Source organism: Artemia franciscana, chromosome 9 (assembly GCF_032884065.1).
Source record: "Artemia franciscana chromosome 9, ASM3288406v1, whole genome shotgun sequence".
NCBI classification, from domain to species: domain Eukaryota; kingdom Metazoa; phylum Arthropoda; class Branchiopoda; order Anostraca; family Artemiidae; genus Artemia; species Artemia franciscana.
In genome coordinates, this window is record NC_088871.1 from 29,147,875 (window position 1) to 29,166,803 (window position 18,929).

Sequence of the window (18,929 nt, forward strand, 5' to 3'; positions counted from 1 at the left end):
GTTGATTCTTGGGAGGAATTTGGTCTTTTCTCAAAAAGTGATTTGGGAATAATAAGCCAGCATTGGAAGACATTTCCCCCACATAGCCATAGGCAGCACTTAGTATTGGCATTGATATATATTTGTATCACCTTTGTAGGGGTTGGAAGTAATCTTACTGTTATACTAATCATGATCAGGTAAGGCCTAAATGCTTTACTGCGTGTATAAAACAAAAGTATTAAAAAATTATTATATAAGAATTTAATGCCTGAACAAAAAGGTTTTTTATACGAAAATCATAATGTTCTTAAGAGTTTAGTCTAGAGGCATTAATAAAGGTTAGGTTCGGTTAGGTTAGATCAGGGTAAGTTACATTAGAATTAATTCGATTTTTCTTTTTAAGAATTATATTTCTGCAAGAAATGTTCTAGCCCAGCCTTTTAACTTTGTACACAATGTTTTTTGGTCTCTGATCAACTTTTATAAAGTGGAAAGTACTTATCTTCAATAGAAAGTATTTTTTATTTATCAACTGGATGAAATGGGAGTAGAAAAATAACAAACGAGCTACAAAATAATCACGACACTTTGTTCTTTTAAAACTTTTTGTAGAAAAGTCAATGAAACAATAAGGTATAAACATGTTTAACCTTAAAATTTTGTTGTTTTTTGGGGGGAGGGGGTGCTTATATGACTTTTCAAAAGGCATCCCTATAGCCAAATGGACATAGTATGAGTTTCAAGAGATGTTTTTACATGTTTACATCTGGCAAATTTCAGTGGAAAATATTTGCACAAAGGAAGCTGTTGACGGACTTTGGTTGACGGTAAACATGACGGTAAACCTTACCACTTTGGTTTACCACCAAAAGTGGTAAGGCTAATGTCGGTTGAAACATATAATAATAAAATAATTGATTTTCTCCCTTTAGTGTTTTTTCACTTTTATCCGCTTGCATCCGACCTTTTTGCCAATAAACGTGTCCTGTGTGAAATTTAAAATGACAAGAAAATAGAAAGCTTCTAAGGCTTTGAAAAGCTTCTCTTTACAAAGTCTGATTAATATGACTTTTTCTCTCAATTCTACTTTATATTAAGCAAAAAAAAACAAGTTTTTCTTAAATGAAAGTAAGGAGCAACATTAAAACTTAAAACGAACAGAAATTACTCCGTATTTGCAAGGGGCTTTTAGTCCTCAACTTCCCGCTCTTTACGCTAAAATTTGACTCTTTTTCTTAACTCTTCATTTTAAAACAGTAAAAACTTTAGCGTAAAGAGCGGGACGTTGAGGAGGAAAAGACACTTTCAAATATGGAGTAATTTCTCTTCGTTTTAAGTTTTAATAACGCTCCTTACTTTCATTTAAAGAAACTTGTTTTTTTTTGTTTAATTTTTGGACGTTTCTGAATTAATGTATGGTTTGATCTGGGCTCTCCGCACATAAATAATTAAAACTAAATTTGCATATTAATTTTTTAGGCTAAATGGCTTTTTCATAGTTTTAATTGGAATATTTTAAGAAAAAAGGAGCGAGGGAGGAGGCCTAGGTGCCCACCAATTTTTTGATTACTTAAAAAGGCAACTATAACTTATAATTTTTTACAAACGTTTTCATAAGTAAAATTATACGTAACTTACGAATTAAATTACGTAGCGAACTTCTATATTCGTATGTTTTTATTGCGTATATGAGGGGGCTCCCCCCTCGTTGATACCTCGCTCTTTACATTAAAGCTTAAATTTTGTCCCAATTCTTTAAGAATGACCCCTGAATCACAAAGGCCGTAGAATAAATAGTTGAAATTACTAAAAGTACTTTAGCGAAAAGAGCGAGGTATTACGAGGAAGTAAACCCCTCATATACGTAATATTTTCTGTTCGTTTTAAGTTTTAATGCTGCTTCTCACTTTCAGTAGAAAAAACTTTTCATATTTATTTTTTCATTGATTTTTTAAATAATGCTAGAAAATCCTGCCCCCCTCCATTGAAAGTCTCTTCCCCCAAGAGAAGTTCCTCCATGGAAATATCCTCCCGGGTAACCTTCCACCCCTCAAATATACCCCCCAAACCAAAAAAATCCCCCTGAAAACGTCTGTACACTTCCCAGTAACAATTACTATATGTAAACACAGGTCAAAGTTTGTAACTTGCAACCCCTCCCACGGGGACTGCGGGGTAGTACGTCGTCCCCAAAGACACCATTATTAAGCTTTTCGACTATGGTGAATAAAATGGCTATCTGAGAATTTTGATCCGGTGACTTTGGTGGAAAAATGAGTGCCCTCCAAATTTTGGTCACTTAAAAAAGGCACTAGAACTTTTAATTTCCGTTAGAATGAGCCCTTTCGTGACATTCTAGAACTACTGGGTCGATACGATCACCCCTGAAAAAAAACAACAAAAATCCAAATAAACAAATAAACGCGCATCCGTGATTTGTCTTCTGGCAAAAAATGCGAAATTCCACATTTTTGTAGATAGGGGCTTGAAACTTCTACAATGAGGTTCTCTGATACATTGAATCTGATGGTGTGGTTTTCGTTAAGATAATTCTACTTTTAGGGGGTGTTTCCACCTATTTTCTAAAATAAGGTAAATTTTCTCAGGCTCTTAACTTTTGATGGGTAAGAGTAATCTTGATGAAGCTTATATATTTAAAAATCAGAATTAAAATGCCATTCCTTTGATGTAGCTATTGGTATCAAAATTAAATTTTTTAGAGTTTCGGTTACTATTGAGCCTGGTCGTTCCTTACACAGTTCGTTACCATGAACTGTTTGAAAACAGTAAATAACTTTTGCGTAAAGAGTGGGACGTTGAGGTGGGAGCAGCCCCTTTCATACACGGGGTAATTTCTGTTCGTTTATCTTTTGTTGTCGCTCCTTACTCTCAGTTAAAAAAACTTCTTTTATTTAATTTCTGAACGTTTTTGAATTAATACATGTTTGATTTTGGCTCTCCAAAAATGAATAATTAGAACGAAATTTACGTATTAATTTTTTTTTTTACTAAATGGCTTTCTCTTAGTTTTGATGGTGAGATTTTGAGAAAAAGGATGGGGGAGGAGGCCTAGTTACCCTCAAATTTTTCGTTTACTTAAAAAGGCAACTAGAATTTTTAATTTTAAGCGAACGGTTTTATTAATTAAAAAATATAGGTAACTTACAAATTAACTTACGCAACAAACTTCTATATTCGTATATTTTTATTACGTATATGAGGGGGTTTGCCCCCTCGTTAGTGCTTCGCTCTTTACACTAAAGCTTTAATTTTGTCCCAATTCCTTAAGATTGACCCCTGAATCACAATGGATGTAGAACAAATAGTTGAAATTACTAAAAATAATTTAGCGTAAACAGCGAGGTATTTAGGAAGAGATGAACCCCTCATATGCGTAATAATCTCCGTTTGTTTGAAGTTTTAATGCTGGTCCTTACTTTCAGAGGAAAAAACTTTTGTCCCAATTCCTTATGAATGACCCCTGAATCACTAAGGCCTTAGAATAAGTAGTTGAAATTAATAAAAACACTTTAGCATAAAGAGCGAGGTGTTAGGAGGAGGTGAACCCTCACATGCATAATAATTTCTGTTTGTTTTAAGTTTTAATGCTGCTCCTTACTTTCAGTTGAAGAAACCTTTCCATATTTATTTCTTCATTGCTCTTTAAAAAAATGCTATAAAATTTTGCGCCCCCTTCATGGAAAATTTCTTCCCCTATGACAAAATCTGCATAAAAAGTTTCCTCCGGATAACCCCTTCCCCTTAACCCTCCCCCCTAAACCAAATAAATCCCCCTAAAAGAGTCTATACACTTCCCAATAACCATTACTATGTGTAAGCACTGGTCAAAGTTTGTAAATTGTAGCGCCTCCCACGGTGACTCTGGGGGAGTAAGTCGTCCCCAAAGATGTAGTTTTTTGGTTTTTTGACTATGTTGAATAAAATGAATATCTCAGAATTTTGATCCGGTGACTTTGGGAAAAAACTGAGCGTGGGAGGGGGCCTAGGTGCCTTCCAATTTTTTTGGTCATTTAAAAAGGGCACTAAAACTTTTAATTTCCGTTATAATGAGCCCTCTCATGACATTCTAGGACCACTGGGTCGATATGATCACCCCTGGGAAAAAAAAAACAAACAAACAAACTAACACGCATTCCTGATCTGTCCTGGCAATAAATTAAATAAAAAAAACAAGTTTTTTTTTAACTACAAGTAAGGAGCGACAGTAAAACTTAAAACGAACAGAAATTACTCCGTATAAGAAATGGGTAGTCCCCTCCGCAATCCTTCTCTCTTTACGCTAAAGTTTGACTCTTTGCCACAATTCTACTTTTTAAAACAATTAAAAGCTTTAGCGTAAAGAGCGAAGGATTGCGGAGGGGACTATTTCAAATACGGAATAATTTCTGTTCATTTTAAGTTTTACTGTCGCTCCTTACTTGTAGTTAAAAAGACTTGTTTCTTTTTATTTAATTTCTGAACGTTTTTGAAGTAATGCATGTTTTTATTTTACGAATGTTTTTATTAGTAAAAATTATACGTAACTTAAGAATTAACTTATGTAACAAACTTTCATAATCTTATATTTTTATTATGTATACGAGGGGGTTTGTACCCTCGTTAATACCTCGCTCTTTACACTAAATCGTAAGTTTTGTCCCAGTTCTTTAAGAATGACCCCTGAATCAGAAAGGCTGTAGAATAAATAGTTGAAATTACTAAAAATACTTTAGCATAAAGAGCGAGTTATTTATCTCCTCTTAAATACCTCGCTCTTTATGCTAAAGTATTTTTAGAACCCCTCATATGCATAATAATCTCTGTTTGTTTTAAGTTTCAATGCTACTCCTTCCTTTCATTTGAAAAAACTTTTCATGTTTATTTTTCATTGTTTTCTTATAGTAATGCTAGAAAATCCTGCGCCCTTTTCATTGAATTTTTCTTCCCCCGTGACAGATTCCTACAAGGAGAGATCCTCCAATATAGCCCCCTCCCCTCAGCCCCACCCCCAAACAAAATAAAATCCCCCCGAAAACGTCTGTACACTTCCCAATAACCATTACTATATGTAAACACTGGTCAAAGTTTGTAACTTGCAGCCCCTCCCCCAGGGATTTTGGGGGAGTAAGTCATCCCCAAAGACATAGTTATTATGGTTTTCGACTATGTTGAACAAAATGTCTATCTCAAAATTTTGATTTGTTGACTTTGGGAAAAAATGAGCGTCGGAGGGGGCCTAGATGCCCTCCAATTTTTTTGGTCACTTAAAAAGGGCACTAGAACTTTTCATTTCTGTTAGAATGAGCCCTATTGCAACATTCTAGGACAAATTGGTCGATACGATGACCACTGGGAAAAAGAAAAAAATCAAAAACAAACAAATAAACACGCACCTGTGATTTGTCTTGTGGCAAAAAATACAAAATTCCACATTTTTGTAGATAGGAGCTTGAAACTTCTACAGTAGGGTTCTATGATACGCTGAATCTGATGGTATCATTTTGGTTAAGACTCTACGACTTTTAGGGGGTGTTTCCCCCTATTTTCTTAAATAAGGCAAATTTTCTCAGGCTTGTAACTCTTGATGGGTAAGACTAAACTTGATGAAACTTATATATTTAAAATCAGCATTAAAATGCGATTCTTTTGATGTAGCTATTGATATCAAAATTCAATTTTTTAGAGTTTTGGTTTCTATTGAGCTGGGTCGCTCCTTACTACAGTTCGTTACCACGAACTTTTTGATCAAAAAAAAAAAGTTTTTTTAACTGAAAGTAAGGAGCGACATTAAAACTTAAAACGAACAGAAATTACTTCGTATATGAAAGAGGCTGCTTCCTCATCAACGCCCCGCTCTTTACGATAAAGTTTGACTCTTTCTCTCAATTCTTCTTTTTAAAACAGTAAAAAACTTTAGCGTAAAGAGCTGGGCGTTGATGAGGAAGCAGCCTCTTTCATATACGAAGTAATTTCTGTTCGTTTTAATGTCGCTCCTTAGTTTCAGTTTAAAAAAACTTGTTTTTTTTTATTTAATTTCTGAACGTTTTTGAATCAATGCATGTTTTGATTTTGGCTCTCCGCAGAGGAATAATTAAAACGAAATTTGTATTTTTTTTTTTTGGCTAAATGGCCTTCTCATAATTTCGATCGAATGATTTTGAGAAAAAAAGAGCGGGGGAGGAAGCCTAGTTGCCCTCCGATTTTTTGATTAATTAAAAAGGCAACTAGAACTTTTAATTTTTTACGAATATTTTTATTAGTAAAAGATTTACGTATCTTATAAATTAGCTTACGTAGAGAACTTTTGTATTCTCATATTTTTATTACATATATGAGGGGGTTCATTCCCTTGTCAGTTCCTCGCTCTTTACACTAAAGCTTAAATTTTGTCCCAATTCATTAAGAATGACCCCAGAATCACAATAGCCGTAGAATCAATGGTTGAAATTACTAAAAATGCTTCAGCGTAAAGAGCGAGGTATTATGAGGAGGTGAGCGCCTCATATGGGTAATAATTTCTGCTTGTTTTAAGTTTTAATGCTGTTCCTTACTTCCAGCTGAAAGAACTTTTTAATATTTATTTTTTCATTGTTTTTTTAAATAATGCTAGTAAATCCTGCGCTCCCTTCATGAAGATTTTCTTCCCCCATGACAAATTATCGATAGAAACTTCCCCTAGCATATCCCCCTCTTCTCAACCCCAACCCCAACCAAAAAAATCCTCCTGAAAACACCTGTACACTTCCCAATAACCATTACTATATGTAAGCACAGGTCAAAGTTTGTAACTTGTTGCCCCTCCCACGGGGACTGTGGGGGAGTAAGTCGTCCCCAAAGACATAGTTATAAAGTTTTTCGACTACGTTGAATAAAATGGCAATCTCAGAATTTTGATCTTGTCGACTTTGGTAAAATAATTAGCGTGGGAGGGGGCCTAGGTGCCCTCCAATTTTTTTGGTCACTTAAAAAGGGCACTAGAACTTTTCATTTCTGTTAGAATGAGCCCTCTTGCAAAATTCTAGGACAACTGGGTCTGTACGATCACCCCTGGGAAAAAAAAAAAACAAATAAACACGCATCCGTGATCTGCCTTCTGTCAAAAATACAAAATTCCACATTTTTGTAGATAGGAACTTGAAACTTCTACAGTAGGGTTCTCTGATACGCTGAATCAGATGGTGTGATTTTCGTTTAGATTTTATGACTTCTAGGGGGCGTTTCCCCCTATTGTCTAAAATAACGCAAATTTTCTCAGGCTCGTAACTTTTGATGGGTAAGATTAAACTTGATGAAACTTATATATTTAAAATCAGTATTAAAATGCAATTCTTTTGATATAGATATTGGTATCAAAATTCCATTTTTTAGAGTTTTGGTTACTATTGAGCCGGGTCGCTCCTTACTACAGTTCGTTACCACGAACTGTTTGAAAAATACAAAATTCCACATTTTTGTCGATAGGAGCTTGAAACCTCTACTGTAGGGTTCTCTGATACGCTGAATCTTATGGTATGATTTTCATTAAGATTCTATTTATTTTAAGGGGTGTTTTCCCCTTAAAATCAACTTTTGATGGGTAAGACTAAACTTGACAAAACTTATATATTTAAAATTAACCTTAAAATGCGATTCTTTTGATGCAACTATTGGCATAAAAATTTTGTTTTTTAGAGTTTCGGTTACCATTGACCTGGGTAGCTCTTACCTACAGTTCGTGACCACGAACAGTTTGAGAATGTGAAATTTTGTATTTTCTGCCAGAAGACGAATGCGTGTTGGTAATTGGTTCGTTTTTTTGTTTTTTTTCCCTGGGTGGATTGTATCGACCCAGTGGTCCTAGAAGGTCATGAGAGGGCTCATTTTAACGGAAATTGAAATTTCTAGTGCCCTTTGTAAGTGACCAAAAATTGGAGGACACCTAGGCCCCATCGTACGCTAGTTTTTTTCCCCAAAGTCACCGGATCAAAACTATGATACGGCCATGTTATTCATCACAGTCAAAAAACCTAATAACTATGTGTTTGCGGACGACTTACAGCCCCACAGTCCCTGTGGGAGGGGCTGCAAGTTACATATTTTGACCAGCGTTTACACATAGTAATGGTTATTGGGAGGTGTACAGACATTTTCATTGAGATTTTTTAGGTTGGTAAGGGAGAGGTTCAGGGGAGGGGGTTATGTGGGGGGATATGTATATGGAGAAATTTGTCATGGGGGAAGAGAATTTCCATGAAGGAAGTGCAGGAGTATCTAGTATTATTTAAGAAAAACAAAGAAAAAATAAATATGAAAAAGTTTTTTCAACTGAAAGTAAGGAGCAGCATTAAAAATTAAAACAAACAGGAATTATTATGCATATAGGGTTCACCTCCTCCTAGTATCTCGCTCTTTACGCTAAAGTGTTTTCAGTTTTCTATTGTTTTAAAGAGTAGATTTATAAGAAAGAGTCTTTCATATACAGAATAATTTCTGTTTGTTTTAAGTTTTAATGTCGCTCCTTACTTTCAGTTGCAAAAACTTATTATTTTTTTTTATTTAATAGCGTAAAGAGTGAGGTAGTGAGAAGGAGAAGACCCCTTCACATACTTAATAGTGTCTGCTTTTGTCGAGTTTTAATGCTGCACCTTACTTTCAGTTGAAAAACTTATTTTTGAATTTAGTTAAGAAAAGGGGGCATGATCGATCCCAAATCTTCAAAAACGGTTAGAGTATTAAGATGGGAGTTTGAGGAAATGTTAAAAGAGATGCCGATCACAATCAGCAACACTATGAATTTTCTTGTCGTCAAAAGATAGCATCAGTAATATCTGAGGAGTGGCTGAGGGCGTTAAGTTGAAACTTTCAGGGTATGTCGAGGGTATAGCAAAGAGTGATCAGAGGGCAACCAGCCCCTGTTCCCTTTTTGTATGCCCTCTTCCCTCGACACTGATTATAATTATGAAGTCATTACGTTTAAAATGTTCAAGAGAATAAATTTCTGTGCATCTTGGGATGCCATGCCCCCACAGCCCTGGGGCAAATATTGTAAATATGCATCTTTTCAAACTGTTTACATGCAACATTTTTCATTAAGACTAAATTTAAAAAAAGGTTGTTTTAACTGAAAGTAAGGGGCGGCATTAAAACTTAAACGAACAGAAGCTAATCTGTATATTAAAATGGATGTTCCCTCCTCAACACCGGGCTCTTTACGCTAAAGCTTGACTCTTTCTCTCAACTCTACTTTTAAAAACAGAAAAAATAACGTTATCGTAAAGAGCGGGACGTTGAGGGGGGATCAGCCCATTTCATATACGGATTAATTTCTGTTTCTTTTAAGTTTAAATGTCGCTCCTTACTTTCAGTTTAATTTTTTTTTATAATTTAATTTCAGAACATTTTTGAATAATACATGTTTTGATTCTGGCTCTCTACACACGAATAATTCAAACGAAATTTGCATATCATTTAATTTTCAGGGGGGGGGGGGCTAAATAGCTTTCTCATAGTTTTGATCGGACGATTTTGAGAAAAAAAGAGCGGGGGAGGAGACAGAGTTGTACTTCAATTTTTTGGCTACTTAAAGAAGCAACTAGAACTTTTGATTTTTTACGAATGTTTTTATTAGTAAAAAATGTGCATAGCTCACGAATTTACTTTCCTAAATTTTGTCCCAATTCCTTAAGAATGACCCTTTAATCACAAAGGCCGTAGAATATATAGTTGAAACTACTAAAAATACTTTAGCATAAAGAGCGAGGTATCACGAGGAGGTAAACCCCTCATATGCGTAATAATTTCTGCTCGTTTTAAGTTTTGCGTATGATTTTATTTGGGGGAGGGGGCTAAATAGCTTTCTCATAGTTTTGATCGGACGATTTTGAGAAAAAAGGAGTGGGGGAGGAGATCCAGTTGCACTTCCATTTTTTGGTTACTTAAAAAAGCAACTAGAACTTTTGATTTTTTACGAATGTTTTTATCAGTAAAAAATATGCATAGCTTACGAATTTACTTTTCTAACGAACTTCTATATTTGTCTCTTTTTAGTAAGTATATTGGGGGGTCGCCCCCTCGTCAATACCTCGCACTTTACACTAAAGGTTAAATTTTGTTATAAATTAATAAAAAGCTTAAATTAATAAAAATACTTTAGTGTAAAGAGCGATTTATTAAGAAGGAGAAGAACCCTCTTATATGCGTTATAATTTCTGTTTGTTCTAAGTTTAAAGGCTGCTCGCTCCATACTTCCAGTTGTAAAAACTTCTTATTTATTTTCTCATTTTTCTGTTTAAATAATGCTAGAAAATCCTGCGCTTCCTTCGTGTAATCTCCATGTTTCTCCATAGAAAGATCCCCCCACATAACCCCTTCCCCTGAATCCCTCCTTTCCCAACCCAAACAATCCCCCTGAAGAATCGCTTCCCCAATGATAGGTTCATCCATGGAAAGATCCTCCTACGTAACCCCTTCCCTCAACCCCCGTCTCCCAACCAAAAACAATCCCACTGAAAACGTCAGTACACTTCCCAATAACCTTTACTACATCTAAACACTGGTCAAACTTTGTAACTTGCAGCCCTTCCCCTTTGAACAGTGAGGAAGTAAGTCGTCCCCAAAGAGATTGTTATTAGGGTATTTGACTATGTTGAACAAATTGGCTGTCTCAAAATTTTTATCCGTTGACTTAGAGAAAAAAAATCAAATTATTTCGGTCACTTAAAAGGGTACTAGAACTTTTAATTTCCTTTAGAATGAGCCCTCTCACGAGATCTATCAGCATTGGGTCGATTTGATCACCTCGTGAAAAATCCCGTGAAACACGCACTCGTGATCGGTCTTATGGCAAAAAATGCGATATTCCACATTTTTGTAGATAGGAGCTTGATACTTCTACAGTAGGGTTTTCTGATACGCAGAATGTGATGATGCAATTTCGGTTAAGATTCTAGGACTTTTAGAGGGTGTTTGCTCCTATTTTTCAAAATGAGGCAAATTTTCCCTGGCTTGTAACTTTTGATGGGTAGGGTTGAATTTGATCAGACTTATATATTTAAAATCAAACAGTTCGTGGTAACGAACTGTAGTAAGGAGTGACCCGGCTCAATAGTAACCAAAACTCTAAAAAATTCAATTTTGATATCAATAGCTACATCAATAGAATCGCATTTTAATGCTGATTTTAGATATATAAGTTTCATCAAGTTTAGTTATACCCACCAAAAGCTAGGAGCCTGAGAAAATGTGCCTTATTTAAGAAAATAGGGGGAAACACCCCCTAAAAGTCGTAGGATCGTAACTTACCCCCTAAAAGTCGAAAATGACACTATCAGATTCAATTTATCAGAGAACCCTACTGTAGAAGTTTCAAGCATCTATCTACAAAAATGTGGAATTTTGTATTTTTTGCCAGAAGACAAATCACGGGTGCGTGTTTATATGTTTTTTTTTGTTTTTTTTTTTCCCAGGGGACATCTTATCGACCAAGTGGTCCTAGAATGTCACAAGAGGACTCATTTTAACGGAAATTTAAAGTTCTAGTGCCCTTTTTTAGTGACCGAAAAAATTGGAGGTTATCTAGGCCCCCTCCTACGCTCATTTTTTTCCCAAAGTCAAGGGATCAAAATTTTGATATAGCCATTTTGTTCAGCATAGTCAAAAACCATAATAACTATGTCTTTGGAAATGGCTTACTCCCCCACAATCCCATGGGGAGGGGCTGCAAGTTACAAACTTTGACCAGTCTTTACATATGGTAATGGTTATTGGGAAGTGTACAGACGTTTTCAGGGGGATTTTATTTTGTTTGGGGGCGGGGCTGAGGAGAGGAGGCTATGTTGGAGGATCTTTCCTTGGAGGAATCTGTCATGGGGGAAGAAAAATTCAATGAAAAGGGCGCAGGATTTTCTAGCATTACTATTAGAAAACAATGAAAAATAAACATGAAAACTTTTTTCAAATGAAAGGAAAGAGTAGCATTGAAACTTAAAACGAACAGAGATTATTACGCATATGAGGGGTTCTAATAATACTTTAGCATAAAGAGCGAGGTATTTAGGAGGAGATAAATACCTCGCTCTTTATGGTAAAGTATTTTTAGTAATTTCAACTATTTATTCTATGGCCTTTCTTATTCAGGGGTCATTCTTCAAGAATTGGGACAAAACTTACGATTTAGTGTAAAGAGCGAGGTATTAACGAGGGTACAAACCCCCTCGTATACATAATAAAAATATAAGGTTATGAAAGTTTGTTACGTTAGTTAATTCTTAAGTTACGTATATTTTTTACTAATAAAAACGTTCGTTAAAAATTTAAAGTTCAAGCTGCCTTTTTAAGTAACCAAAACATTGGAGGGCAGCTAGGCCTCCTGCTCCACCCATTATTTCTCAAAATCGTCTGATCAAAACTAAGAGAAAGCCATTTAGCCAAAAAAGAATTAATATACAAATTTCATTTTAATAATTTATGTGCGGAGAACCAAAACCAAACTTGCATTAATTCAAAAACGTTTAGAAACTAAATAAAAAACAACTAATTTTTTTTAGCTGAAAGTAAAGAGCGACATTAAAACTTAAAACGAACAGAAATTACTCCGTATATGAAACGGGTTTTCCCCTCCGCAATCCCTCGCTCTTTACGCTAAAGTTTGACTCTTTGCCACAATTCTACTTTTTAAAACAATTAAAAGCTTTAGCGTAAAGAGCGAGGGATTGCGGAGGGAAAAACCCATTTCATATACGGAGTAATTTCTGTTCGTTTTAAGTTTGAATGTCGCTCCTTACTTTCAGCTAAAAAAATTAGTTTATTTTTATTTAATCTTAGTAAAAATCCAATACTTTTGATGGATCTATTAGTATCAAAATTCCGTTCAATAGAGTTTCGGTTACTATTAAGCTGGATTGCTCCTTAGTCCTTACTACAGTTCGTTACCACCAACTGTTTGAAAGTTTGACTCTTTATTCCAGTTATTTAAGAATGACTCCTGAATCACAAAGGCGGTTTCATTAGAATAAGAAGCTCTTTTAAAAGTTTTGAAAAAACTTTAGCGTCATATACGTAATAATTTCTGTTCATTTTAAGTTTTAATGCTACTTCTTTCTTTCAGTTGAAAAAAAGTTATTTTTAAAATATTTAATTTGTGATGTTTATTAAATAATGCTGGGAAAACCGACTCCCCCTACAAGAAAAATACGTTTTCCCCATGGAAAATTGCTGCTGAGAAATATTTTCCCACATATCCCTCCCTCCTCCTCTCCCAAAAATTCCCCCAGTAAAATGCTATATTATTCAGAATAAACAATGTTATATGTAAACAATGGTCAAAGTTCATATCTTGCAGCCCTTCCACCGGGGACTCTGAGGGGTTGATGCATCCTCAAAGACATAGCTATTACATTTTTTCACGAAGCTAAAATGGCTATCTCAGAATTTTGGATTGTATGAATTTTGGGAAAAAATGAGCATGGGGCGGTTGCTAGCTGACCTCGAATATTTTGCCCATTGTTTACCTTTAGTATTTGTTGTTGGGAAGTATGGATACATTTTTTGGGTTGAGGGGCAAATTTTCTGCTGTTGGGATTTTCGACGGGGATAATTTTCCACGGGATGGAAGTTTTCAGAAGGTGTTTTCAGCGTAAAGAGTGAAGTTTTGAGGAGGAACCACCCCTCTCATATGCTTAATAATTTTTGTTCGTTTAAGTTTTAGTGCTTTCCCTTCAGTTAAAAAATTATTTTTCATTCAATCAACATAATAAGCCGACTCTCTTGATATATCTATTTACATAAAAATTCTGTTTAGTAGAGTTTCGATCACTATTCTCCCATGTCATCCCTTTTATTGCAGTTTGTTTCCGTGAACTGTATGAAAAAAATATATACGTTTTAATGTTTTTCTGCTTGATAACATTATTAAATCACAATTACTGAGACAAAAAAAATATTAAACAGTCAGTCTACTTTCATTAGTTCTTTTTTTAATTTATTTTATTGCCAAAGGGTACTACGACTAGAAAGCTGACATACCAGTTTCAGACTCCTCCAGGTCCTTAAATGAACGTTCTAATACACCGAATGTTAGATAGAAAGAGCACTGAGCTAGTTGCCGAATGCCTCATTTTGTTGATATAGTCTTTTTGAACCCAAATACCTTGCTGGCGAGGAATCCACAATTGCACTCGTTTTTTTTTTCGGTAATCTGTCGACTTGTTCTGTAAGAAAAATCAGAAAACATAATTAAATAAAACAGCGAAAAACAAATATTTTTGCAAAAATATGAAATACATTCCTAAGGAGACTGAAAAGCCATAGAGAATTTTTTTGATGGTAAAAATTCACGCCAAACAAGTCAAAAATGATAGGCCAATGATTGGAAAAAGAATTTGAACTCAAATGTAAATTAATAGCATAGACAGTGATAATTTTTTCTTTTTTTAAGTTTAAAAAAAAATAATTCTGAGGTTCCATAATAATTAGAAAATTTGTGTATCAAGTAAAATTAGAAGCTCCTTTTAATGCTACTTGAGTCGTTTAGAATTGATACTTTAATTTATTAGACCGTGAAAATAGATTGCTTAAATGTAGCTTGAATTTCTAATGAAGGTGGGAAAATCCTCTTAGTCTTGTAATTCCAAAAAGTATTATGGTATTACGTCGAAAACACGTCTTAAGTATGGGGAAATATGACCCCAATAAGTATATAACTATAAATTCTACAACATTTCTTTTGCGATTAAAAGACCCAAAAATATTCTGCCACCTTCATTAGAAATTCAACTTAAATCTAGGCAATATTGAAGAAAAAATATACAACTCAAAAATTTCGATGAACCCAGCTCTCTCAGAGAAATCTAGTGAATTAGCTGGAAGTAATTTTTTTGCCCTGTATATATATGTTAGTATTAACTTAAAGGTTTTGGTATATCTGCTGATGACGATCGCTGTATATACGGTCTTAATGTCCGTACTTTTGTATGTCTTTTCACTGTCTAATAAATAGACATATTCCTATTCGAACTTTTCGATGTTCGTCATAGAAAGACAGTGTGTCTTGGAAAAAAAAATATATCTAAGGATTTTGCCAACATTTATACAACATTTATACGGCCTATGAATACAGTTTAAGCTAAATATACATTTTAGGCCCCAGATTTACATTGCCATATAAATGTTCTCTTTTTTAGAACGAAAAATCTACTAACATCCTCTAATGTTCTTGTCCTGAACCTTGCAATAAGCGATATGGTCATAACCATGCAATCCCCAATAGCTGTTGTTAACAGTTTCTGGAATGGACCAGTTCTTGGAGACATTGGTAAGTAAAGCAAAACGAAAATATTCTTTAATAAATTATTTCAGTTTATAATATAAACATGGATTATTACCTTGGAAATTTTTGAGTTTACAAAACTGAAAATATTTTAGAATTTTTTTAAAACTTGGTAGTTTAATTAGTAACTCTAAGTCAAGGTTATATTTTAAAGTACCAACAACACTAAAAAAGAAATTTAATTATTTGCATTGGTTTAGTGGAGACTCACACAACCATAAATGTCTTGAAAAGTTAGAAAAAACCGAGAATTTAACTTTTGATAAAATAAAACAGACCTTCAGATTTTAATTTAATAGTTTACACGTGCAGACGGTAAGCTTTAAAATAAGGCCACTTGTAAAAAATCAGTAAAAAAGAGAGAGAAAAAAACACAATAATAGAGCCCTGGAAATTATAAATTCTGAGAGGTTCCATAATAATTAGAAAATTTTTGGATCAAGTAAAATTAGAAGCTCCTTTTAATGCTACTTGAGTCGTTTAGAATTGATACTTTAATTTATTAGACCGTGAAAAGAGATTGCTTAAATGTGGCTTGAATTTCTAATGAAGGTGGGAAAATCCTCTTAGTCTTCTAATTCCAAAAAGTATTAAGGTATTACGTCGACAACACGTCGTAAGTATGGGGAAATATGATCCCAATAAGTATATATCTATACATTCAACAACATTTCTTTTGCGATTAAAAGACCCAAAATACTCTGCCACCTTCATTAGAAATTCAACTTAAATCTAGGCAATATTGAAGAAAAATATATAACTCAAAAATTTCGATGAATTTGGATGAACTGAAAATTAGAAAAAACCGAGAATTTAACTTTCGATAAAAAAAAAACAGACCTTCAGATTTTAATTTAACAGTTTACACGCGCAGACGGTAATCTTTAAAATAAGGACACTTGTAAAAAATCAGTAAAAAAGAGAGAGAAAAAAACACAATAATAGAATCCTGGAAATTGTAAATTTCCTGAATGTCGTAAGAAAATTAAACACAACTATTATTTGGCAATAAACTGAGTAAAAATCCATTGTCCGGACGAGTAGAATGTGCAGAAAATGCTCAATAACTAAAAATGTAAGCTATGTATCAACTTTTATTATCATCAAAATTATGTACAAGCAGATATTTTTGATAATACCAGTCATCCTATTTTTTTTAAATTTATCCTTTTGAGACATTGATTTCTATAGTGTCACTTTTACTATTTAACTAGTATTAAAAAGAGAAAAACAAGGATGAGGACACCTAAAAGAACTTGGGGGGGGGGTCATTGGTTCTCCTTGGATCCGCCAGTGGTCCATGTACTTACTTACTTGCACTTGTTGCGTGACAAGACACGGACGCCCCCTTAGGAATCTAAAAGACTCCGTATGGCTGAATCCCATTTTTAACGATCTTGTTCCAGCTCTTCAGCCATCTCTCCCACTTTCGGCCAAACTTTCGACACCCCTCCAATGGTGTCAAGGCTGTTTTTGACAGTTATTCACCAATTCTTCAATTGACCACCTGGGCACATAAACCAATCTAGCAAAGATGCCTCTACAACCATTTGCATATGACGACACGGTCATCGGATCTCCTCAGGAAGTTTTCAAGGCAATGTAGTCTTTTCCGTTTGATAAGTCATGGCGATGGCCTTGAGGTTACGGCAATGCTGTTACATCTCAGCATTAGAGATTCAGTCACAGTATCAAATCCTTAGGATATTTTGTAAACAGGGGTTATCAAACAAACCTATATCACGTAGGTTACGCGTGTTCAGTGGTCAACTCTCAGACACGTAGACAACAGATCAAACAGCCGTTTTATGGAACATTTTTTTTACCTTCCTACCGATCTCCTGTCCGTTCCATACATGATGATGTAGCTGAGAGAAGATGGCTTTCACTTTGCTGATTCTGCTCTGCATGATAAATCGCAGCCTTTACGAGAGTCAATTAGCTGGCCAAGATAATTGAAGCTATCGAAAATTTAAAATTTCTGTCCGTAAAGTACAAGCTAATAGTCCGATTGCATATTTACGTGTTTGAGTTTCGTTTTAAAAGTGTTGATCTTCATACACAGTAGCTGATGGAAATACGGTATTTGATATAAAATTGTTTTGGTAGTTGCTGGATAAGCAGAAAAGCATCGATTTCTTATGCGCAGTCCACGTCAGGCACTTTAATGCCCAATCCCTAAGCGACACCATCAAAAACTCAAGAGTGCTCTTTCTAGAATCCAGTCTTTACAGTAGTTTAATAAAGCAGGGTACTATATGCACCTCTGTTTTATACCTCAACCCATATTAAGGGCTCAGTTTCTTCACCAAGCAGTCTAAAGGTTGATTTGCAATGCTCATAGTAAGCCTTCAACAGCTCTATGAATTGATTTGGAATACCATCATCTACCATGATTTGCCAAACGTTTTTGCAAGTTTTAATCTTTTAATCTTTTTACGAACATTTTCATTAGTAAAAAATATAAGTAATTTAAAAATTAACTTACATAACAAACTTCTATAAATACTACAGACAAGTGTCAAGGTAAAAATGTCCCTTTAGCGTCCTGAAGGCCGGAGCGTCATTTCAAAATTAAAGATTTTGTTTTCAATTTTACACATGTTGTGTTTTCGTCCTGAGAATAACAACAGCCAGAATTATCTCCGAATCCTACTTAAAATTATGCAGAAGAGTGGTTCTCACTCCTTCCTTAATTCTTGAAAATTAAAAAAACAAGTTTTTTTTAACTGGAAGTAAGGAGTGACATTAAAACTTAAAACGAAGAGAAATTACTTCGTATATGTTTTGTTGACATTTGTCAACCCTCATTTGTTTTGTTGACAGGTTCAGAAATAAATTGATTGATTGATTTATATATACCTAAAAAAATAAAATTTTTATGCTGATTCCAAACATATAAATTTAACGTAGTCTAAGAATACAAATCAAAATCTAAGAGCATGGGATAATTTGCTTTAGGTTTTGCAATAAGAGAGGAAACACCGAAGGGGGCAAGTAAGCTTAATGTTAATCTGAATTAAATTGAATAAATCTTAAAATGGAGCACATTAAAGAGCCCTATTGCAGAGGTTTCAAGCTCTTGTCTAATAAAACTAAATTTTTCTTTTTTTTTCTTTCTTTTGAGAAGGTAGCTCACGGATGTGTTTATTCTTTCCGAGGGGTTGCTGTATTGAACCACTGGTCCTAGAAATTTGGTAAAGGGCTTTTGAACGGATATCAAATGTTCTAGTGACATTTTTTAATAGCTAAAAACATGGTGCCACAGCAATGACAATAATCTAAAGCAAAAATTATATGGAAAATGGTTCACTTGGTGTCTATGTATTGTTCCCAGAGAACACTCTTGGGGATTCCTATCCTTTGACTCCACACATTGTTTTGCTCAAACTAAAAAATTTTTTCCCACAAGTTTCTAGGGGATCAAATATCCTGGACTAAATGCCCCCCCCCCTCTGCTCTATTGTATAATACATTTTTGAACAATGAAAATTTGCAAAATTTACGGTCTATATATCAGAGAATTTGAGGGGGTATATAATCCCTGGAGGCGCATTTGTACAGCTTCTCTGCAATTTTGTTCAAATGGCTAATGACATTTTGAACAAAATTGATTGGAGGAGGCTTGATTGTTCTTTATTTA

General features: G+C 34.5%; 1 protein-coding gene across 1 annotated transcript in view; it reads left to right on the forward strand.

Annotated features, from left to right (window-relative positions):
• Positions 1-18,929, forward strand: part of LOC136031241 (opsin Rh4-like) — a 42,116-nt gene that overhangs the window by 14,998 nt on the left and 8,189 nt on the right. The window contains exon 2 of the mRNA XM_065710646.1: positions 15,141-15,271. Coding sequence (XP_065566718.1) covers positions 15,199-15,271 — 73 coding nt within the window. The 5' untranslated portion in view covers positions 15,141-15,198. The remainder of the gene's footprint in view (positions 1-15,140; positions 15,272-18,929) is intronic.